Source organism: Tuber melanosporum (genome assembly GCF_000151645.1).
Source record: "Tuber melanosporum whole genome shotgun sequence assembly, scaffold_98, strain Mel28".
Taxonomy (NCBI): Eukaryota; Fungi; Ascomycota; class Pezizomycetes; order Pezizales; family Tuberaceae; genus Tuber; species Tuber melanosporum.
Window position 1 is genome coordinate 375,138 of NW_003299148.1, and position 18,662 is coordinate 393,799.

Genomic DNA, 18,662 nt, shown 5'->3' on the forward strand with positions numbered 1-18,662 from the left:
CGGTATAAGTTAGTGCGATGTGAGCCCTGACTTTTGCCGGGATATACACGAGAGCTTTCCGGGGTATGCTTCTGTTCATGTGGAGTACTGTTGGATTTCGTATCCGGTAGGTTAGTCATTATGCTTTCGGGGGTATCATATGTACATATATCTGTACTTTGCTGTACAGGTATTGTTGTAAAGTTCGCTCGACACAAGCCTCAACAATGCTGAGTTCATCGCTGACTCGGCAAGGTCGGTCGGACATGTCTGCTGCGCTCACCTCTCATGGGCAGCTGCTGGCTCTACGGAAATAATACCGGCAACACAATTCGATGCTGGAGCAGAAGAATTTCTATGATATCGTACCTCATATCACACTCGAAAATCTGGCAGCGTGGAATGACAAATGTCAAACGAAGGAAATGATTTGATTTTTCTTTTGTATCTTTCAAATGCGATATGCGCTTTCCTCAAGCATGCGACTGAAGCTTCTGGCTAGTCTACTGGGAATCTTTGGCCGCCGTCCTAGACGGCTGCTTCGAGAAATCCTACTATCCGATTACCTCTAGGGTCACCGCAATGCTCAATGCCAAAAGGCGAGTACCGTAAAAACCATGGGATAGTAAGGTTTTGGATTAGATAACGACCAAAACCCTGCTGGGTATCTTAAACTAGTCCTTCCCAAACTATCAATGTTGCACATAATACCCTTCCCAAACTAACTAGTATCGTGGTCAATATACACAGCAGAACATGAAATTATGTGATATAACGACATTGTCTTTCCACTCTTCAGAGAGTGACAGAATATGATCCACTCCCATTCCTCTCATAATCCTCTCATCCTAGCAACGAAAACTTCCCCTTACTGCACAAGATCACTACCCATCAGTCAGCACTCTTCGCCTATCCAGAAAAAAAAATCCCGCGTTAGAATCCTCACCTCTGCAAACAAATAACATTGACCGCCCAATCCCCCTTCCAAATATCCCGCTCCCTCACAGCCCGACACACAAGATCCAACCCGGGAATAGTGCAATCCGCAACAAGCTCCCAAACCCCCTCGCTCCCGCACTCAACAACACTATTCCCTGCGCACCCCTTTTTCTTCTTCTGCCCTGGGGAGCACTCCCCGCCAAGTCGTAAAGGCTCGTGCTCGAAAGAATGATTGAGCAGTGCAGCTAGCATATCCACCTCTCCTTCCTCCGAGCGAGCGCCCGCCCTTCCGCGCCCACGATAACCACTGCCCAGGTATTGCACCCCCCGCTTCACAGAGGCAGGTGTAGCAGTAGGAGTGGCGGTGGCAGTGGCAGTCACAGTTGACGTGACTGTGGTCGTCGGTTCCGCTGCGACGTCCGTCGGGAAAGCCAATACTGCGACATCTTTCATGGTGAGTGCTGCCACGGCGGCATTGCTGAGAGCTTCTGAGCCTTTAGATATACTCGTTCCGTCGTTGTTGCTATTGCTTATCTCGCTGACGGTCCCGGCGTGGTGGCTTATTTCCCGTCCCGATGGTCCGCGCCGGCGGTTGTGCGGGCTTGCGCTTGCCGTAAGGATAGAAGAAGAGGCGAATAGGCCCGCGGTTATGAGGGTGAGCTTCATTAGGGGGGATTGAGAAGGAGCCCAGCTCGTGGTAAACTATATATTCACAGAAGGAACGAGAAGGAAGGAAGGAATGAAGGAAACGGCCGCTCAGCGATAATACCGTCAGAAACAAAAAAAACAAAATCCGCTAGCAGGAAACGGTGGTAAAGGAGGAAAGTAGGAGAGAGGGAGAAGGAGAGAAATGGGATAAGCTTAATATAAATAAGTAGTATACATCCAAGGTTTCTGACTACACGCCCGTCCCCCCCGAAACATGCCTATTATGATACTCATGCAAATACCTGGCTTATGCGCTACTATTGCCGATACCCAGCTTCCCTATCCTATTTACTCGAGTATAAGTACCCCACAGAGAGCGCCACCTCACACCGTACGAGTACTGCGCCGTTACTGTGCCCCCTCCCACAGGGGGAATTCTTTCAGAGGCGCTAAAGTCCCAACCTAATCGAGGCAACGGTACTTCAATACTGTACATGCCCTGCGGGAGACCACGGGGTGGCAGAGTTAAGCGAGGAATAAGTACCGATATGCCAGATGGCCGGGATCAGCATCTCGTGAGAACCTTAGTTTTGGTGCAGTACCGGTACGGTGTCTTCTTTAAGTGGAGTGTTGTACAGTACGGGAAAGGTTTTTTTTAGAAGGGTTGAGGGGGAGGTTGAGCAAGGTGAATGAGAAGGGATAATATGGGGTGGGTTGGAGTGTCGAGATTTACCCGGCAGGTGGTAGTTTTCGTACTGCTCTTTATGCTCTGTGGATTATGCGTTGCCGAAATGGATCGGGGTTGAAACTCGCTCGGCCAATTCGAGCAGTCGGTCAACGTTTTGGGTTTTGTCGTACGATACGATAAGAATTCCGGGGTATCATAATGATACCATTTATCATCCAGAGGAAGATGTTTTGCCTAACGTGGATAGGGGGGGCCATGTTGAGGGTTTGACGCAGGTCTGACCCATCCATGTGATCACTATGAATCACTCGAATATGTTTTACCCTTCTATTGTAATGGTGAGAGAAATTTGTCGGCGTGTCCACCTTTTTCTCGTACGATATCATATTGCTATCATAAAAGTTGGAATTGCGTGAGACTGGGTGAAAGGATGAAAGAATCACGAGGGGGCATTCTTGTACATTGGAACCTGCCCGCAAAATTGGTGGTTCTACTTAATGCTTGCTTGATACTTGCACAGTAATGCCTAGGTCGTGATTCGATATACTTTACATTTTCTACAATGAGTCACGTGTCTATCCCTTCTGCGCCAAAGATCGATGAAAGAAAATATTGAAGATAGAGAGGAGAAAAAACCTATTTCTGGGAGAGCGAGAAATTACCGTGCTCAAAAAAACAGAAGAGCCCACCAAACAAAAAGGAAAAAAAATAGCAAAAAACGCCTAGGCTAGCCCCATGAGAGGCCCCAACCGTATATAGAGATCGAGAAGAAACAGAAAACAAAAAGAATTACCAAACAAGGCCATAATTGTACATGAAACAACACCTTCTCATGAATTACTTTTTCTTATCCGGAACCAACTGCAAAGGCGGAAAACTGCTCGGGTTCCTCTCAGCAATGTTGCCGAACCGCCGTTTCTGAAGAGCATCGAATCGGCCTGCTAATTTGGCTTTCGCGGCTGCGCTACCACCCGTCTTTTTATTCCCAAGACTCAGCCAACCACGTTTGCCCTCTTTCGCCCCGCTTTCGCCCCACATTGTTAGGCGTTGGGTTCGGCGGAGTTTGTGGAGCCCATAAGAGCATATTATCGCTGAGAAGATGAATGCCCAGCCAGAAACGCCCCAGAAGGCTAGATCAGAATCTTCGATAAAGTTTTTGAGATTCATGCCGTAGAGACCGGCTATGAAGGTCCCCGAACCAATTCCCAGGGTTCCGATGGAGAATTTGAGGTCGAGGAGCATGAGGGAGTTACGGTTTGCATCGAGGATGATATTGACACTTTAGATTGTTAGCCAAATCCCTCTTCGTGGGTGGGGGATATATTGGTTACATTTCCTCGGTATTCCGAATGCTAGAGACTAAATTACTTGAAATTTGAACAATCTCATCACATATCTTATGATACGATTCAAGTAGCATCTCAATCTCCGTGTGCTCCTCTGTCGGCCGGGTCTTCCCCAACATCTTTTCTGTCAAGTACATGTCTGCTAGGTCGTCATCCGCTTCTAGGATCTCCTCGATAGCATCTCTAATTAATTTAGCTTTCTGTTCGAATGTTGACAACTTCTTCGAGTAGATCAGCAATAGCCGTAATTTGTCTCTATCAATATCTTCTTCTAGTTCCCCAAGTAAGGTGATAACAAGCTCCTGCAAAACTTTCATTTCAGCTTCTAGGGCAGCCGTGACGGAGATCAAGATCGCTTCCAGTGCCCGCATTTCGTATGGGAGGCCACCCATAGCCTTTGATCCTTGCCGTAGTTTCCCCTCGAGGTCATACATAAAGACCGATTGTGTGTAAGAGTCGGTCGAGCCATAGACGTCAAATAACAAGATTGTGTCCGCTTTGATCAGCGCCCGGATATGTAATAGATTGACAAGAATTGAGTTTTTCCGGACGAGGATATGCGGTACGATTATACTGGGTACCCAAAGCTTCCGGAGATCTCGAGGCATTAATCCGTGCTATCGGTCCCCCACGCCCAATTTAGCTCTCTGACCTCTTCACCAAAAAAGACAGTCCAACCTTAGCACACAGCTCATTCTTCTTAAACTCCCCAGACACCACCGTGACATTTCCTACAACCTAGTCAGCACCTCCCAAAAAAAAAAAAAAAAAGGTAGGAAAAGAAATTCCACCTTCCCGATCAAACTCCGTGCATCTTAAGAATTCATCATTGTGGTTCTTATATAGCAAGCTCCGCCCCAGAATAGCATCTTCAGTCCCGGAGTCCAAATATCTCGAACTAACCCCCGCCTCCCTTTCCAATCCCTTCTTGACCCGTCTCCCAAATAACGCCTCTATAATGCTCGAGCTCATCCTCGAGCTAGTTGCCCGCGGCCTTGAGCACCCCGCTTCCATCATCATCGCTATTGGTCGTTGCCGGGAAATTGGTGGGAGGGTGCTGGTATAGCTCCTCCGGGAGACTACACTTTGTCGCCGGGCAGAAGAGAAGGGGAGCTGCTGGCATTGAGGTACCAGGAACGAACGTCGGAGGACTAGTGGTAGTGAGGGTGAATAGGCGGACCGTGGTATGTGGGCGTGCATGTAGAAGGAGGGAGAGAATTTGGGGGGGGTTAGCGATGTAGGAAGAGTGGAGGGGGAGTGGTTATGATTGCTGTTGCTGGAACATTTAGTGGGGGTTTTGGAAGAGGGAAACAAATTTGGGAAGAGAGACACTATGTATGATAGCGCGTGGATTTTTTTTCCTCTGTAAATTTAGGGAGGCTCTTCAGAAGGTGAGTTTTTTTCCTTCCTTTTTTTTCCTCCTCTGGCTGCTCTTTTGATGCGGCTGGCAGTATGTGGCTGATGCTATGACCTCATTCGCAGAAATGTATTACTAATCAGGCACTGAAGTATTTCATAGGATACAGAAACTCCCCCGTCACGCCCACCTTACTCGTACCCTGAAGACAGATAAATTTATCACCCAAGAATTGGTTGTGACTGCCCATGGTAACCATTCCAGAGCCGGTTTCCTCCCCCCCCGCGAGGTGTTAGCCTCACTTACTCGTATTCTTCAGAAAACCCATGTATAATATTCTTTAGCAGCGCAAGTACTGGTATTCCAGATATCTGTTAAAAACAACGCTGGAACCAGGGATTTGACATCATATTTGGCCTTTAAAGTGTGGTATTACCTCTCATTTATCATACTATGATACTATACTATATCTCTACCGTAATATATAGCCCTAACGGGTTCCAGGGTTGGCTTCAACAATTCCGCCAAAGTCTCGTGAATAACTGTAACTTACCTCAAGGACACGAACTTGACACCCACCACCCTTTACCCATAATCACTTGCGCATGACCTTATCCTGCGCTTGCAGGAAATTCGAGTCTAATCCCACTCACTGAATTATCGGATGATCCCAATTAGGATTCGCCCCAGGGATTTCGTGGAAGAACAATTTAGATTCTAGTTTATAGTGTAACTGTTTTGATGATAAATTAGATACTTAGAGTTGGACTCTCCTCTCCTCAATGGCCTGAGTAGGAAGGTACTGGTCTTCTTATCTCTGGATTCTATTACTAGCTCTAAAAACAAATTATAAAACTATGAGATGAGCTTGGTGGATATTGTAATTGAAGGAGCCTAAGTATTAAAGTTTTGAATTAGTTGCTTATCTCTAACTAGTACTTGGAAAATTCAAAGTGGTAGTAGCTAGTATTAGGTGTAAGGTGTTTTGCATTTGCAATTGTGTATGCCTCAGAGAGACCAGCTGCTATAATGTCCTCATTACTAGGAACCCTAGTATTCTTTAAATTCTTATTAAAAAATCGTAACTCAGTACAAACAGTATGAGTAAAGTGAAGATATTGGAGGTACAACTGATTCTGGTTTCGGTCATCTACATCTTTAGAATCTCCATCACCCATAGTAGCTATTTTCACTTCCCTTTTATTAAAGAAAGTATGAGGATGGTTTGTGACATCCAAAATGTACACCAGGCTGAAAAAAAAAAAGTGTTATCATACTTGTGAATATGTGCAACCCATGTGCCAAGACTAGGTTTCTATGCCAAGAAAAATGAATTTTAGGTTTTGTAGTTTTTTGTTTTCTCAATATAAACTATCACCTTAGCTGCTGAGACATTCCAGCCCTGTTTGAAATGTTGAACACTAGCCTTATACAGAAATGGTCAACAACACATGATATCAAAAACCAAGGAAACTCTAATTAGGTAGGCAATCGGTTATATGAAAAAGGGAAAAACATTTACAGCATAGAGTGAGATTACACTCATGACATCCTAAATTGACAGATTTAATCTTTAGTTAGGGAGAGGGATCTTGTGATTAGTGCCAGCGATAAAGAGTACAGAGAGTGCGGGTTGGAAGTTGTTTGAGAGAGTGAGTTGAAGGTGGAGAATAGGCAACCTGGTATGGCTTTGAGCCAATTTGCCAAGTATTGGTATGGAGTATAAAAGTAACTTCTGGTATTACTTGAGAAGTACTTGTAGGACGAAGAGGTTGCTTGATGGTAGGGGTAGTCATTGTAGTAGTACTGGGTCTTGGCATCGGAAAATTGCGATAGCATCCTGGTCAGGGTGGATCGTCTGACCAAAATGAGTCATTTGATTCCGGTTAGAAAAGATATCAACACGAGGGATTTTATACAAATATTCTTCAAAGAGGTCTTTCGACTTTACGGCCTCCCAAAGAATATCATTACCGATCGAGGAACACTATTCACATTGGGACTATGGAAGAAAGTAAGCGGAGAAATGGGAATACAAAACAGGATGAGTACAGCATTCTACCCACAAATTGATGGACAAACGGAACAGGTAAATGCAATACTTGAGCAATATTTAAGGGCCTACGTCAATTATCAACAAGATGATTGGTACAAGCTGTTATCTATGGCCGAATTCACATACAACAATGGAAAGCAAGAAACAATCGGGATGACACCCTTCTTCGCGAATTACGGACAACATCCACAAAGTCAGACCACATATCATATGATTAATAATGTGATACCGGAAAAAACTGATATGGGGAAACTACACGAAATATTACAATACGAAATGAGTAAAGCACAACAATTACAAATGGAACAATACCACAAGCACTGAAGACCAGATCCTAACATACAACCAGGAGAGATGGTATAGCTAATACCACGCAATATTCATACGAAGCGACCATCAAAGAAATTGGACTACAAGAAAATCGGACCATTCAGGATACTGGAAAGGGTGGGCAGCCAAGCTTATAAACTCGACCTTTCCTCCTCAATGCGAATACACAACACATTCCACATCTCACTCCTCAAATTACACAATGACAACAAGATTTCCTCACAAACACTTACTTCTCCCCCTCCGATCGAACTCGACGCAGAACCAGAATACGAACTTGATGAAATAGTCGATTCCCGCTTCTTCCACGGTCACCTCCAATACCGAGCCAAGTGGACAGGATATTCGCCCGAACACGATAAAACTTGGTATTTCGCACACAACTTCAAATACGCACAAGACGCAATCTCAACCTTCCACCAGCGATACTCAGGCAAGGCCGGTCCAGGTGACGATCACGTTCAACCAAGACAAAGGCGCAGGAAAGGCTCCTGCACCATAGCCACCAGACAAGGGCTGGGGCGATAGCCCCTGCCAAACCACACATGCCAGCCCCGAATACTCATTTATGGGGCTGACCGACAAAGAGCTCAAGGAGAGGGAACCACAAGCACAGCATAAAGCCATGTCATGGACGGTATGCTATGATGACCATTGCCAAACACATTTTGGCGATAAGGAAGGCTCAGGATGGTTCCCGAGGGAATGTCGAAAGCGTGGCCCACGCCCGGACCACGTCCTGAAGCATTGGCAACAATCTTTCAGAAATGGGTGCAGGATGCACAGGGCACAGAAAATATCTGCAGGATTCTACCTGCAGAAGGATGAAAGCAGGAAAGAGTTGGAAGGAGAGGATGCCAGAAAGGCATGGGCCGCGAGGACGCGGTCTTGGGAGGGAGGGGCCCAAAACTCCTCAGCAGACACGGAACTGGACGTGAGGAGCCTACACAGGCAGATCCGGGGACTCCCAGAACAACTTGGCCAAGCCAAGGCCGCAATCTCGGTAAACGACAAAACGATTGCGGAGCTAAGACAGCTGAACAATAATCAGCGGCAAATGATCGAGATAGCAAATATGACTCTAGAATTGGTAAGGGTCAGATGGAGGACGGCAGACGAAAAGTTCCACAAGCTGAGAAGGACCATGCGCTCAGCAGGACGGGAACTATTGAAACTGGGAGAAAAAGCCTGATGGGACTCAGGCTTAGGAAGAGGGGAGCTAATATCACGAACATGGCTTGGCATGGAAAAGGTTTTCACGTGACATATGGTTATGAGCCACAGGTATGTTATTGTTTTGCGCATATGACTCATTCGGATTATATGATTTGTTATGTGTGGAATTTGCGATGCTTTCGCACATGGCTCAGGTATGAGTCATGGGACATGTGCATGGCGATTATGCCTTGCGAGTGTGCCTTGCGGGTAAGCCTTGCGCATATGATTTATGTTTCGCACATGACCTCGTTATGAGATCATGGGTTTCGCGCATCTGACTCAGTCGAGTCATATGACTTGTTTATTGCTTTATGATTGGTTTATGAGTTTTTGCACATGACCTCGCTATGAGGTCATGGGTTTTGAGCATGTGATCACTTTGGTCACATGACTAGTTGTTATAATTTGGTTTCACACATGTGACTACTTTAGGTCACATGACTATGGGCGAGAAGAATACTATATAAGGAGGCCGATGCGGCTGAGGAAGATAGGTTCTTCACGCTTTGTTCTAAGAACTTTTCCTATTTATTACTTTAACGAATATAAACACCTTTATGATCCTTATCTTTATCGCAATGTTATCGCTATGCCAATAAGTGCTCGTCACGAAGACGAGTTAGCGAAAGCTTACGATAGGCGTTCCTGATAGAAGACAATGGTCTTGTACTATCGGTAATGTAGGCAGAGGCCTAGAGCTATCGAAAGACGAAGGAAGAATAAGACAGAAAAGACAAGTATCGTTCCCCGTCACCAAGAACTAACCATCCAAGGAGGGATCATTACACCTGGGATGCATCTCTCCAGTCAACAGGATCAGATCATGTTCCTATATCTATCATGTTGTTTTCTGCTCTACTCTCTCCCACTTAACGTGTACCCCAATGAAAGGCTACTGATTGGCTTGGAGTTTATGATGGCCTCCATTCTCTCACAGCTACTGCCCTATTTTCCCTGCCAATCTAGCAAGCACTGGATAATTGGCTTGACTCCAACCTTAGCAGAGTGTGAATGGTTCTCATGAAACATATGCCGATGAAGAGACTCTGTACCCATTCAAAGTCATAGTGGTCTGACACCCTGTCTGCCCTAAGATCAATACAGTACTTCCATATTAGAGAGACATAGTTCTCCCTCTCAGATGACCCCTGAGCTGACACCTGGCTTGCCATGTCTGCCTATTTCAAGGCAATCAAAAAGGCCAAAAAAGAACAATGAGTACAGTTAGTGGATGGTACAACCCCCTGAAATATGTGGACAGTAAAATGGTTTGCCTACAGCAAGCCACTGGAACCCTTCCTGTACTGTTGTGTCCATAAAGTCTTCATACCCCGGCATGGCAACGGTGTTGTCCTCCATTCCCACAACAACCGCCTCTACCATGACCCCCCCACATACCCGAAGAGCTAGAGAAGACTAAAATAAGGAAATTTATGCTTTGTATAAACATACTGATATGGGGTATATTAAACATTCGAAGGTTATGGGTATCTCTAAGGCAACTGTTCAATCAGTAGTCAAAAGAGCTGAATCAAGAGATGGAAATACCCATGATGCCCCCAGATCTGGAAGACCAACAACAATTACCCCTCAAAGAAGCAAGATAGTGGAGTCCATTATCAATGCCGAGCCTCATTTAGCGTTACACGACATTACTAAAAAAGCAAATATTAGTCTAGGAAAGATATCTGTGGATAATATCATATCAGAAGCTGGTTTTAAGCTTCTGATACCTAGAAAAAAACCTTTTTGGAGGAAAGGACAGAAGGAGAAGAGAAAGGAGTTTGCTAGGAGAAGGAGGAATTGGAGGGGTGTATGGAATTGGGTTGTTTTTGTAGATGAAGCCACCATTATCTATAATCCAAATCCTACTGGCAGGAAGATCAGAGTTAGACCTGGTGAAGAGCTGGAAGAAAAAAACTTGAAGCCTAGCTTTAAGTCTGGGAGGATTAGTATTGGGGTCTATGCTGCAATCATGAAGGCTAGGAGGACTGAGTTAATTCTTGTGAGGAAGAGGGGAGAGGAAGACAGGACCAGCAAAAGAGATAGACTTGGCCTCAATTCCCACCAATAGGCAACTGAAATCCACCAGCCATACCTCATCCCTTTTATAAAAGGTCTGGATAGACCTTCTGACAACATCTGCCTAGCAGCAGACAATGCCTCCTGGCATGGTGGTGAGGAAAACAGAAAATTGCAGTCAGACTGTGGTTATCAAAAATTGCCTTGGCCACCCAACTCACTAGATCTCAATCCTATTGAGAACACTTGGGCTCTACTCAAAAGAGCCCTCAGAAATCGATTCTCCAGGTTGAATAGGAGGCCTCACAGTGCTGCTGAATTATTTCAGGCAGCAAAGGAGGAATAAGATTTAATTTCCTAAGAGAAGTTGGATGGGTGGATACATAGGATGCCTGAGAGAATACAGGCTGTACTAGATGCAGATGGTGGTCATACAAAGTGGTAATAATATTTTCTTAAGGCTTATTAGTTCTATTCATATACTTTTCTTAATTGAGTTGTTTGAATTTTTTTTCAATTTTCTATGGAGAGGTGTTGTGGTTGTGTGGTTGCGCTACTGGGGTATGAAGACTTTATGGACACGACTGTACCTGCCCCACGTAACCTCTCCAATGGAGCTGAATAATGGGCTACTCTTCCACTTTTTCCTACCCAGGCCCCCTGCTTTCTGCCCACCAATTCTGCAGATTTTTGAAAACCCCCTCTCACTAGTAACGGAAGTTGTTTCTATTACTCTTAGCAGATCATCTCCTTCCTTAGCCTCTGGCCCTGACCTCATCCCCTATGCTGTATGGAAATGTATCAATACAGCATGCTCCTTCCTGTTAATTCGTCTCCTCTTCCCCCTAGTGTTGTTCCACTACTACCCTACTCCGCTCAAGATGGCAAATGGGGTGGTCCTTGATAAGCCCGAAAAGGCCTCATATGATACCCCTTCCTTCTTTTGCATTATTGTCCTCCTTGAAACAATCTACAAAGTTTTGAAAAGGATAATGGTAAACTGGCTCTCCCTCCTAGTGAGGTCCCTCGGTCAGATCAAACCCACACCAATGCAGCTCCCTTCCAGGCCTCAGCACCTTTGATACATGCACTACCCTCGCTCATGAGGTCGAAACACTTCAGCGCCCACAGCTTGTGGCTTCTACCCTATTCCTTGACATCAAAGGGAATTTCGACAACATCTTCTCCAATGATCCTTTTCATATGCTATACTCCAATAGCATTCCTCCATATATCTGCTCCTAGACCAGGTTCTTTCTGATAGGCAGGCAAATGCTATCTCGTCTTTCAGGATTCTTCCCAGGTCTTTAAGCTAGTTCAAGTCGGCACCCTGCATGGATCCTCCTTCTCCTCACTTCTTTTTGTTTTCTATATCTTATCCCTTCATTTCCCGATCTCACAGGACCTAATCCTCTCCTCCTGGGTGACTTTGCAGTCACCGTGGCCTCCACCTCTTATGGAAGGAATGTCCAACGCCTCTAGTATCTGGTGAAAATGCTGAGCCAGAGAGGAAGAAGACTGGGTGTCTCATTCTCTGTTTCCAAGACAGAGCTCTTACACTGGTGTACTTCTCATCAGAAGGACCCCCCCTCCTGCCTCTCTATAGTTATAAATGGCCTACTTTTTCACCCCTCAGGAGTGATTAGATAGCTGTCTTACTCGTTTGAACCTACCTTCATCTCCCTCTGGTGGGTTATTAACAGCCACTTCTCAAAGCGCCTGGCCTTGGCCCAGGGTGCATTCTCCATACTAAAAAGACTCTCAGGTCTAGAGAAGAGGCTAGCTCCCTTCCTTAGCCACCATTTGGCTTCCTCTTTTCTGGTACCCATCCTACTCTATAGTGCCAATCACCTCTTCCTTTCAGCCTCTATGATAGACCGCCTGGCTATCTTCTGGAAACAGGTCCTGAGGTAGATAACCAACTGCTTCACAAAAGCCCCTACTAGTATCCTCTCTTGTAAGTCCCCTCTTCTACTGATCCAATGTCTCATGGAGCATCAACAGCTCCTAGCATCTGTTAGAATTGTCTGCCTTCTACCAGAAATGAATTCTGCCATATTGAGGCTCTACCCCTCCTTCTCTACTACCTCACCTTTTCGCTCGCCAGAAGACCACCACCTGCTTAAGATTAACCTTATGCCAGGATACAGGCCGCTGAACTGGAGAACCTCCGAACCTTCCCCTGCCGTGAGATGACACCTCCCACTAGACGCTATTGCCTAAAAGGTAGTCAAGCTGGTGGGCCATCTTATCCATGTGCCCCCAGCTTCCCACATCCTCCTCCCCTCACCACTCTCTCCAATGACCTTGGGCAACCCCCCGTTCCTTCCCATCAAGAAAAGCTTCAAGCGATTACTTCTTAACATCTGGGCAAATCACTATCCACCCCCTCACCGCCACACATACTCCCCTACTCTCTTACCCCACTACTTCATGGGATGGGGTAAGTTCATAGAGGGATGAATCCATCAGATGAGGTCAGGCAAAAGCTACCTGGCCAGTCACTGATCCTGGTAGGATCTAGATAACTCCGACATCTGTCTGTACTGTAAGACAGAGGCAGAGACTTTCCACCATGCAATCCATACCTGTCCTTTCCACACCTGTACTAGGAACTTCCACCTCTCTGGGATTGAGAGCCTAGGCGTGGGAGATCTCCTCTAGTCAATACCAGCCCTCCTAGGTGGTCTGTCCTCCTACATTTCCACCACCTCGACTAGCTTTCCTCCCGAGATACCCGTGTTCTGGTACCACAATCCCGCAACTTGGCCCGCTAGTGGGATGAGAGCTATATCTACTGTGCTATCATCTGGTTAGTTTGAGAAGTTGGAAAAGTACACTGGTTTTAATTCCTTAGTTGTTAGGTTTCCTTTGAGTTAGTTTGAATGGTTCCATTTATACTTAGCTTTATAAGTCTTACGATATAGATTGTTAGTGAAGTTTGCAGGTACAAGTTTAGTTTTCTCTATTATTGTTTGATTTGGAATTAAGGTTTTGTTTACGCCATAGATAGTACTGTATGTGAGTTCTTGTACCTTAACAAAGAATACACAATAATAATAATAATAATAATAAATAATAATAAAAAAGAAACTCCAGTACAAATTCCTCATACAACCACTTAAGTTCTTTCCTATGCTACAAGTCAAATCAATACTTTACACACACTTTACATAATGTTACCCAAGAAAGAGGTCTCACTTACATGAAATAATATGTCATGAACGTGGCTTGGCATGAAAAAGGTTTTTACATGACACATGATTATGAGTCACAGGTATATTATTGTTTCACACATATGATTTGTTCGAGTCATATGATTTGTTATGTGTGAGATTTGTGATGCTTTCGCACAGGACTCAAATATGAGTCATACGACGTGCGCCGGCGAGTATGCCTTGCGAGTATGCCTTGTGGGTAAGCCTTGCGCATATGATTTATATTTTGCACATGACCTCATTATGAGGTCATGGGTTTCGCGCATATGACTCAGTCGAGTCATATGACTTGTTTATTGCATTATTATTGGTTTATGAGTTTTTGCACATGACCATACTACGAGGTTATGCGTTTTGAGCATGTGACCACTTTAGTCAAATGACTAGTTTGTTATGATTTGGTTTCACACATGTGACCACTTTGGGTCACATGACTATGGGTGGAAAGAATACTATATAAGGAGGCAGATGCGGCTGAGGAGGATAGGTTCTTCACACTTTGTTCTAAGTACTTTTCCTCGTCCTTGCCATCGCTTCACCCCAAGCGTTTCTTTTGCCATCATGATGGGCCTTGATGCCTTGGATTCTGGGGGAGATATCTGAGTTCGCTCAGTAGTTCCTTGGGTCTTTGGTGTTGAGGTCTGTTGGGTATTGCGTGGCGGATAACTTGTTTGTGTCTCGTTTCATTGGGTTGGTTATCTCACGATACTAGCACTTCGAGCACTTCATCACGGTAGCATATGGGCCCCTTTCGGTAAAATGTCTACAGCTTCCTGTCTATCGTCTACTCGCAGGTTACGTGTTCGATTGTGGGGATTGAACATTGCATTTAGGGGGATCACCCATGTCGTTCTTTGGGCCAGCTCATGTCTTTTATTAGGTTTTAACGGAGTCCTTAGTTCTCGCGATACAAAACGCCCTTGGGTTAGACTGATGACCTTCCCAAGTTTCAACACGTCGTACTGGCCGCATCAATCCACTGGGGAGGGGGCCTCGCTGGCCCCCGCCCTCCTCGTTACTATATGTTTTTACGGTCGGAATCCTACGATGTTGTTTATCACTGTTCCCTTGGAAGTTTTGTCCTTGCGGCATATACGGTGGTTCAGCCAGGTGTCACCTCCTCGCTACAGTGGGAATGGCTTTGACCCTGAAAAATCTTACCTCCTGGTGTGGTTTTTCCTTGCTGCCTGGTGTGGTGTGGTACGATTGGCTACCAGACACTCACATTGTCTGTGCGTTTGGGTGGTTCGGTTGAGGTCTGTCATTGGCGGCTTCACCCATTGCAAGTGGGGCCTATCTTCCATTTGTCTGCTTCTGTTCATTCGCTCTTTCTCTTCTTGTCGCATCAGTTGGGGATGACTCTTACCCATTGTTCGGTCCGTGCCTGTTGCCGGACCTGTGGGGCTGACTTTGACTGGCTCTGCTTAAGCTTTTTTCCGACTCGGTTGCACATCGGTTCTGCTGGGCTGGATGGTGTGGCTGGTGCTGGTGCCTTCTGGTATTGGCTCTGCCTCTTTTGTGGCTCCCAGCTTTGGCTGGTGGGCTCGCCTCGGCTATGTGGAGTCGGGGATTGTGGCTCTGTTGGCGTGGCTAAGACCAGTGGCTACCTGATGGGGTTAGGTATAGCTGTCCTGTGGCTGTTGGATGGTTGATCTGTCTGAGGGGCTGAGGGAGCTGGATGGGCTCTGTGGCGCCTGGTGTGTGGGGCTTAGGGGGGGCTGATTGGGGGGGGGAAGGCACCTGCGAGCACCTGTCAGACATGCGTCAGGTTTGGCAATGTCTAATTAAGTGTTTCCGGCCTGATGGGGCTGTTGGGTGAAGCTGCTGAGTGCTGTAAAGCTCCTCGATGACCCGGATGGTTGATGGCCACCTGGGCGGACAGTGGGTTGCGACCACCTGGTTGGACTTGTTTGGGTCTTATATACTTGGTTTTGCGGGGTTTTTTTTTAGTTTCTTTGGTTTTGCAATGGGCATGGCTGGCGGGGGCAAGGTACCATGGGTGGGAGATAGGCCCCACTGGCCATTTAGGTCTGTCACCACCTCTATGTATTTCCTTTGTTTATGATTTTATTTTGGGGGACAGGTAGCGGGTACAAGTCCTTTTTACCATTACGCTCTTCGGAGGCACTTGGCAAAGTGGGTTCATAGGGTCGATGGCCTGGCATGCGGATGCGAGAGGTGGACATGTGGGTCGCCTCTTCTCTGCCATTGTGTCGCCTATTGTTTATATTGATTTTGGTTTTGTTGGTTTTCTACTGTGGAGGAGGTTTTGCAGGGCAGTGTTTGGGTTGGGTGGTAGTGATATTTTGTTTGTTGGACGAGGAACCTGGTTGGGTTGGTCTTTTGCTCAGCTTCGACTACGCTTAGTACTGGTTGGCTTCATACCAGAGGGGCGACAAACCTGAACCGGGGTGGGTGCTGGGTTGTTTAATGGTCTTGTAATTAGTTTTCATGCGGGCATGACTCGGGGATGGCAGGTGTAGGACCGTAGACTTAGTTAGCCTAGGATTAGTAGTATACTGATTAGCGGTATCCCTGTGCCGGCAGGGGCTCGTCGTATGCCAGTATTGGCGGTACAAGTTTAAATAAAATTAAATTGAATTCTAAGTACTTTTCCTACTTATTACTTTAACAAATATAAAACACCTTTATGATCTTTATCTTTATTGCAATGTTATTTTTACACCAAGAAAAGTTCTTCACGAAGAAGAGTTAGAGAAAGCTTACAATAGGCATCCCCGATAGAAGACAAAGGTCTTGTACTATCGGTAACATAGGCAGAGGCCTAGCACTATCATAAGACAAAGGAAGAAGAAGTAAGAGAAGAGAAGTATCATTCCCTATCGCCAAGAACTAACCATCCAAGGAGGGATCATTACATAATGGGAGTACAATATTATCCTTGTTATCAGAAGTGATAGTGATGATAGGAACTCTTTGAGTTATCGAGTCATCAAAGAAAGTGAAGAGATAAGGTTGTTACCTGTCAAAGAACTAAGTACAGAGAAGTAAGATTGTTACACTTGGTTGCATCAACTATAAACGATACTTAATGATGGTACAGATTATCAATATGATCACAACCTTCTAGGCCTACCAGGTCTTGGTGAAGAACTATTACATACTATATCTGAGCTAGGAAGGACAGTGAGTTCGGTAATATCGGAAGAACAATCAGTATTCAGCTTCTCTATAGATGAACCAGAAAGGCCAAGGAGGATACAAGGAGGACCTTCAAACCTAATACCAGGACTTGAAGATCAGTTTTTGGAAGCATTAACCTGCTTAAGCATCCAAAAACCAAAAGTCAAAAAACCAGAAACTCAGGATAGAACACGAGGTAAACTAAGAAGCTGGCTAGGACAGCTGGTGTAATGAGACTCCACGGAGTACTATTACAGTTAACCAAACCTATACCCATACCGGTATCAAGAGACTACAGTAGTAGGAATGGTGGTAGACTAGAGTCTACCGGCAAGAGGTACTGTTGATTAGGTACCTCGGTTGAGTAAGCTATACCATACTAAGAAGTATACAGGTACTAGTAAGGAGTGGTAGTTACCCTACTCAGTAGGGTAACCTAAGTAGTTAATTTGGAAGTTACCCTAAATTACTCGACAGTGAGTCCGGGTAGAGTTACCCTACCTTTGGACTAAAGTTACCCGGTCTTAGCCTATTGGTTACCCTATTATGGAGCCAAGTTACCCTACCTTGAAAGTAATTTGTTACGCAGGACTTCAGGAGAAGTTACTAGATTGTTTGTCACGCGAAACTATATAGGTTGTTCAAATTTGAGGTTGTGCGGATCACTCCCGCACAACTAGTTGAACTCCGAACAAGCTGTAACTTGGAGGTGTGGTGGCTAACACCCCCCTCTGGTCCTATTATAAGTCCCTGGCATCATGAGCTACAGCTTGGAGAGTTGCTATAAGCCTAGTAAATGTCTTCAGGTGGAGATGCTCCTGTAACACCGTATATGTTCCCGCCATCTGTCCAACCAGATGTTGTCCGCAGGATATATGAAGGGGTACAGGTGAACCAGGAGAATGGTCTCCAGGTGGTTTCATGTAAAACGGACCAGAACTGACAGAGTAATACTACTTTGAAGTCTAAGGTAGTATGTGAGATTACCGAAGGCTAGTAGGCGAGGTAACCAAAGTCCGTTGCCCCAAAAGTGTAATAGTATTTGAGAATCATTAGGGACTCTGAGACACTAGTCTAAGGTTACAATAAGACCTGTTTCTAGGAAGGTTGACTGTGGGTAGTGCCTATTGGTTGTCAACATCCAAAGGGGTCAATCGGGGTAGTAACGTGGCCATCATCTCAAATGTTACGGAATAGAGTAGAACCGGATAGATGTTCAGGGGCTGCGGATGCTTGTAGAAGACTAAGTGTATATGGGTAGAGAGTTCTATAGTTGGTATCGCATCTATTTGGGCATGGCAGCTGCCACTGACATGTCCATGATTTGAAGAGTTTTTACTCCTGTGGTTACATTGTAAATGCAGTGGCTAAAATACTTCTATTGGGTAGATGTTAGCAAACCACAAGAGTAGTCTAGTTCGCCACAGGGGATCTTTGGTCTGACTCGTAGAGGTTAGCTAGGCAGCTCAAGGGAGTTAGATACTTGCAAATACAGAGTAGTAATGGGGAGCAACTGGCAGTATATGAAATCTACTTAAGTATATGCAAGTTCTCCTCTACTCTGGCAATCAACTACCTCTTAAGATCAGGACTTAATTGAGTAGAAGCTGTGGCTTAACGATATTAAGTTTTACAGTTTTGTTTCTTCAAACTCTACTGTTGAGACTTTTGACATTTATTAGATTTGTTTACTTCGCAGAAGAATTCATTTTGGTGC

General features: G+C 45.4%; 1 protein-coding gene; it reads right to left on the minus strand.

The window, feature by feature from the left end:
- Nucleotides 1-623: 623 nt before the first annotated feature.
- GSTUM_00012231001 (uncharacterized protein) lies at nucleotides 624-1,729 on the minus strand. XM_002842433.2 has 2 exons: nucleotides 926-1,729; nucleotides 624-863 (listed from the first exon to the last, which is right to left on the minus strand). The coding sequence occupies exons 1-2, from the start codon at nucleotides 1,582-1,584 to the stop codon at nucleotides 848-850; spliced, it is 675 nt and encodes a 224-aa protein (XP_002842479.1). The 5' UTR covers nucleotides 1,585-1,729; the 3' UTR covers nucleotides 624-847.
- Between the last annotated feature and the right edge of the window lie 16,933 nt (nucleotides 1,730-18,662).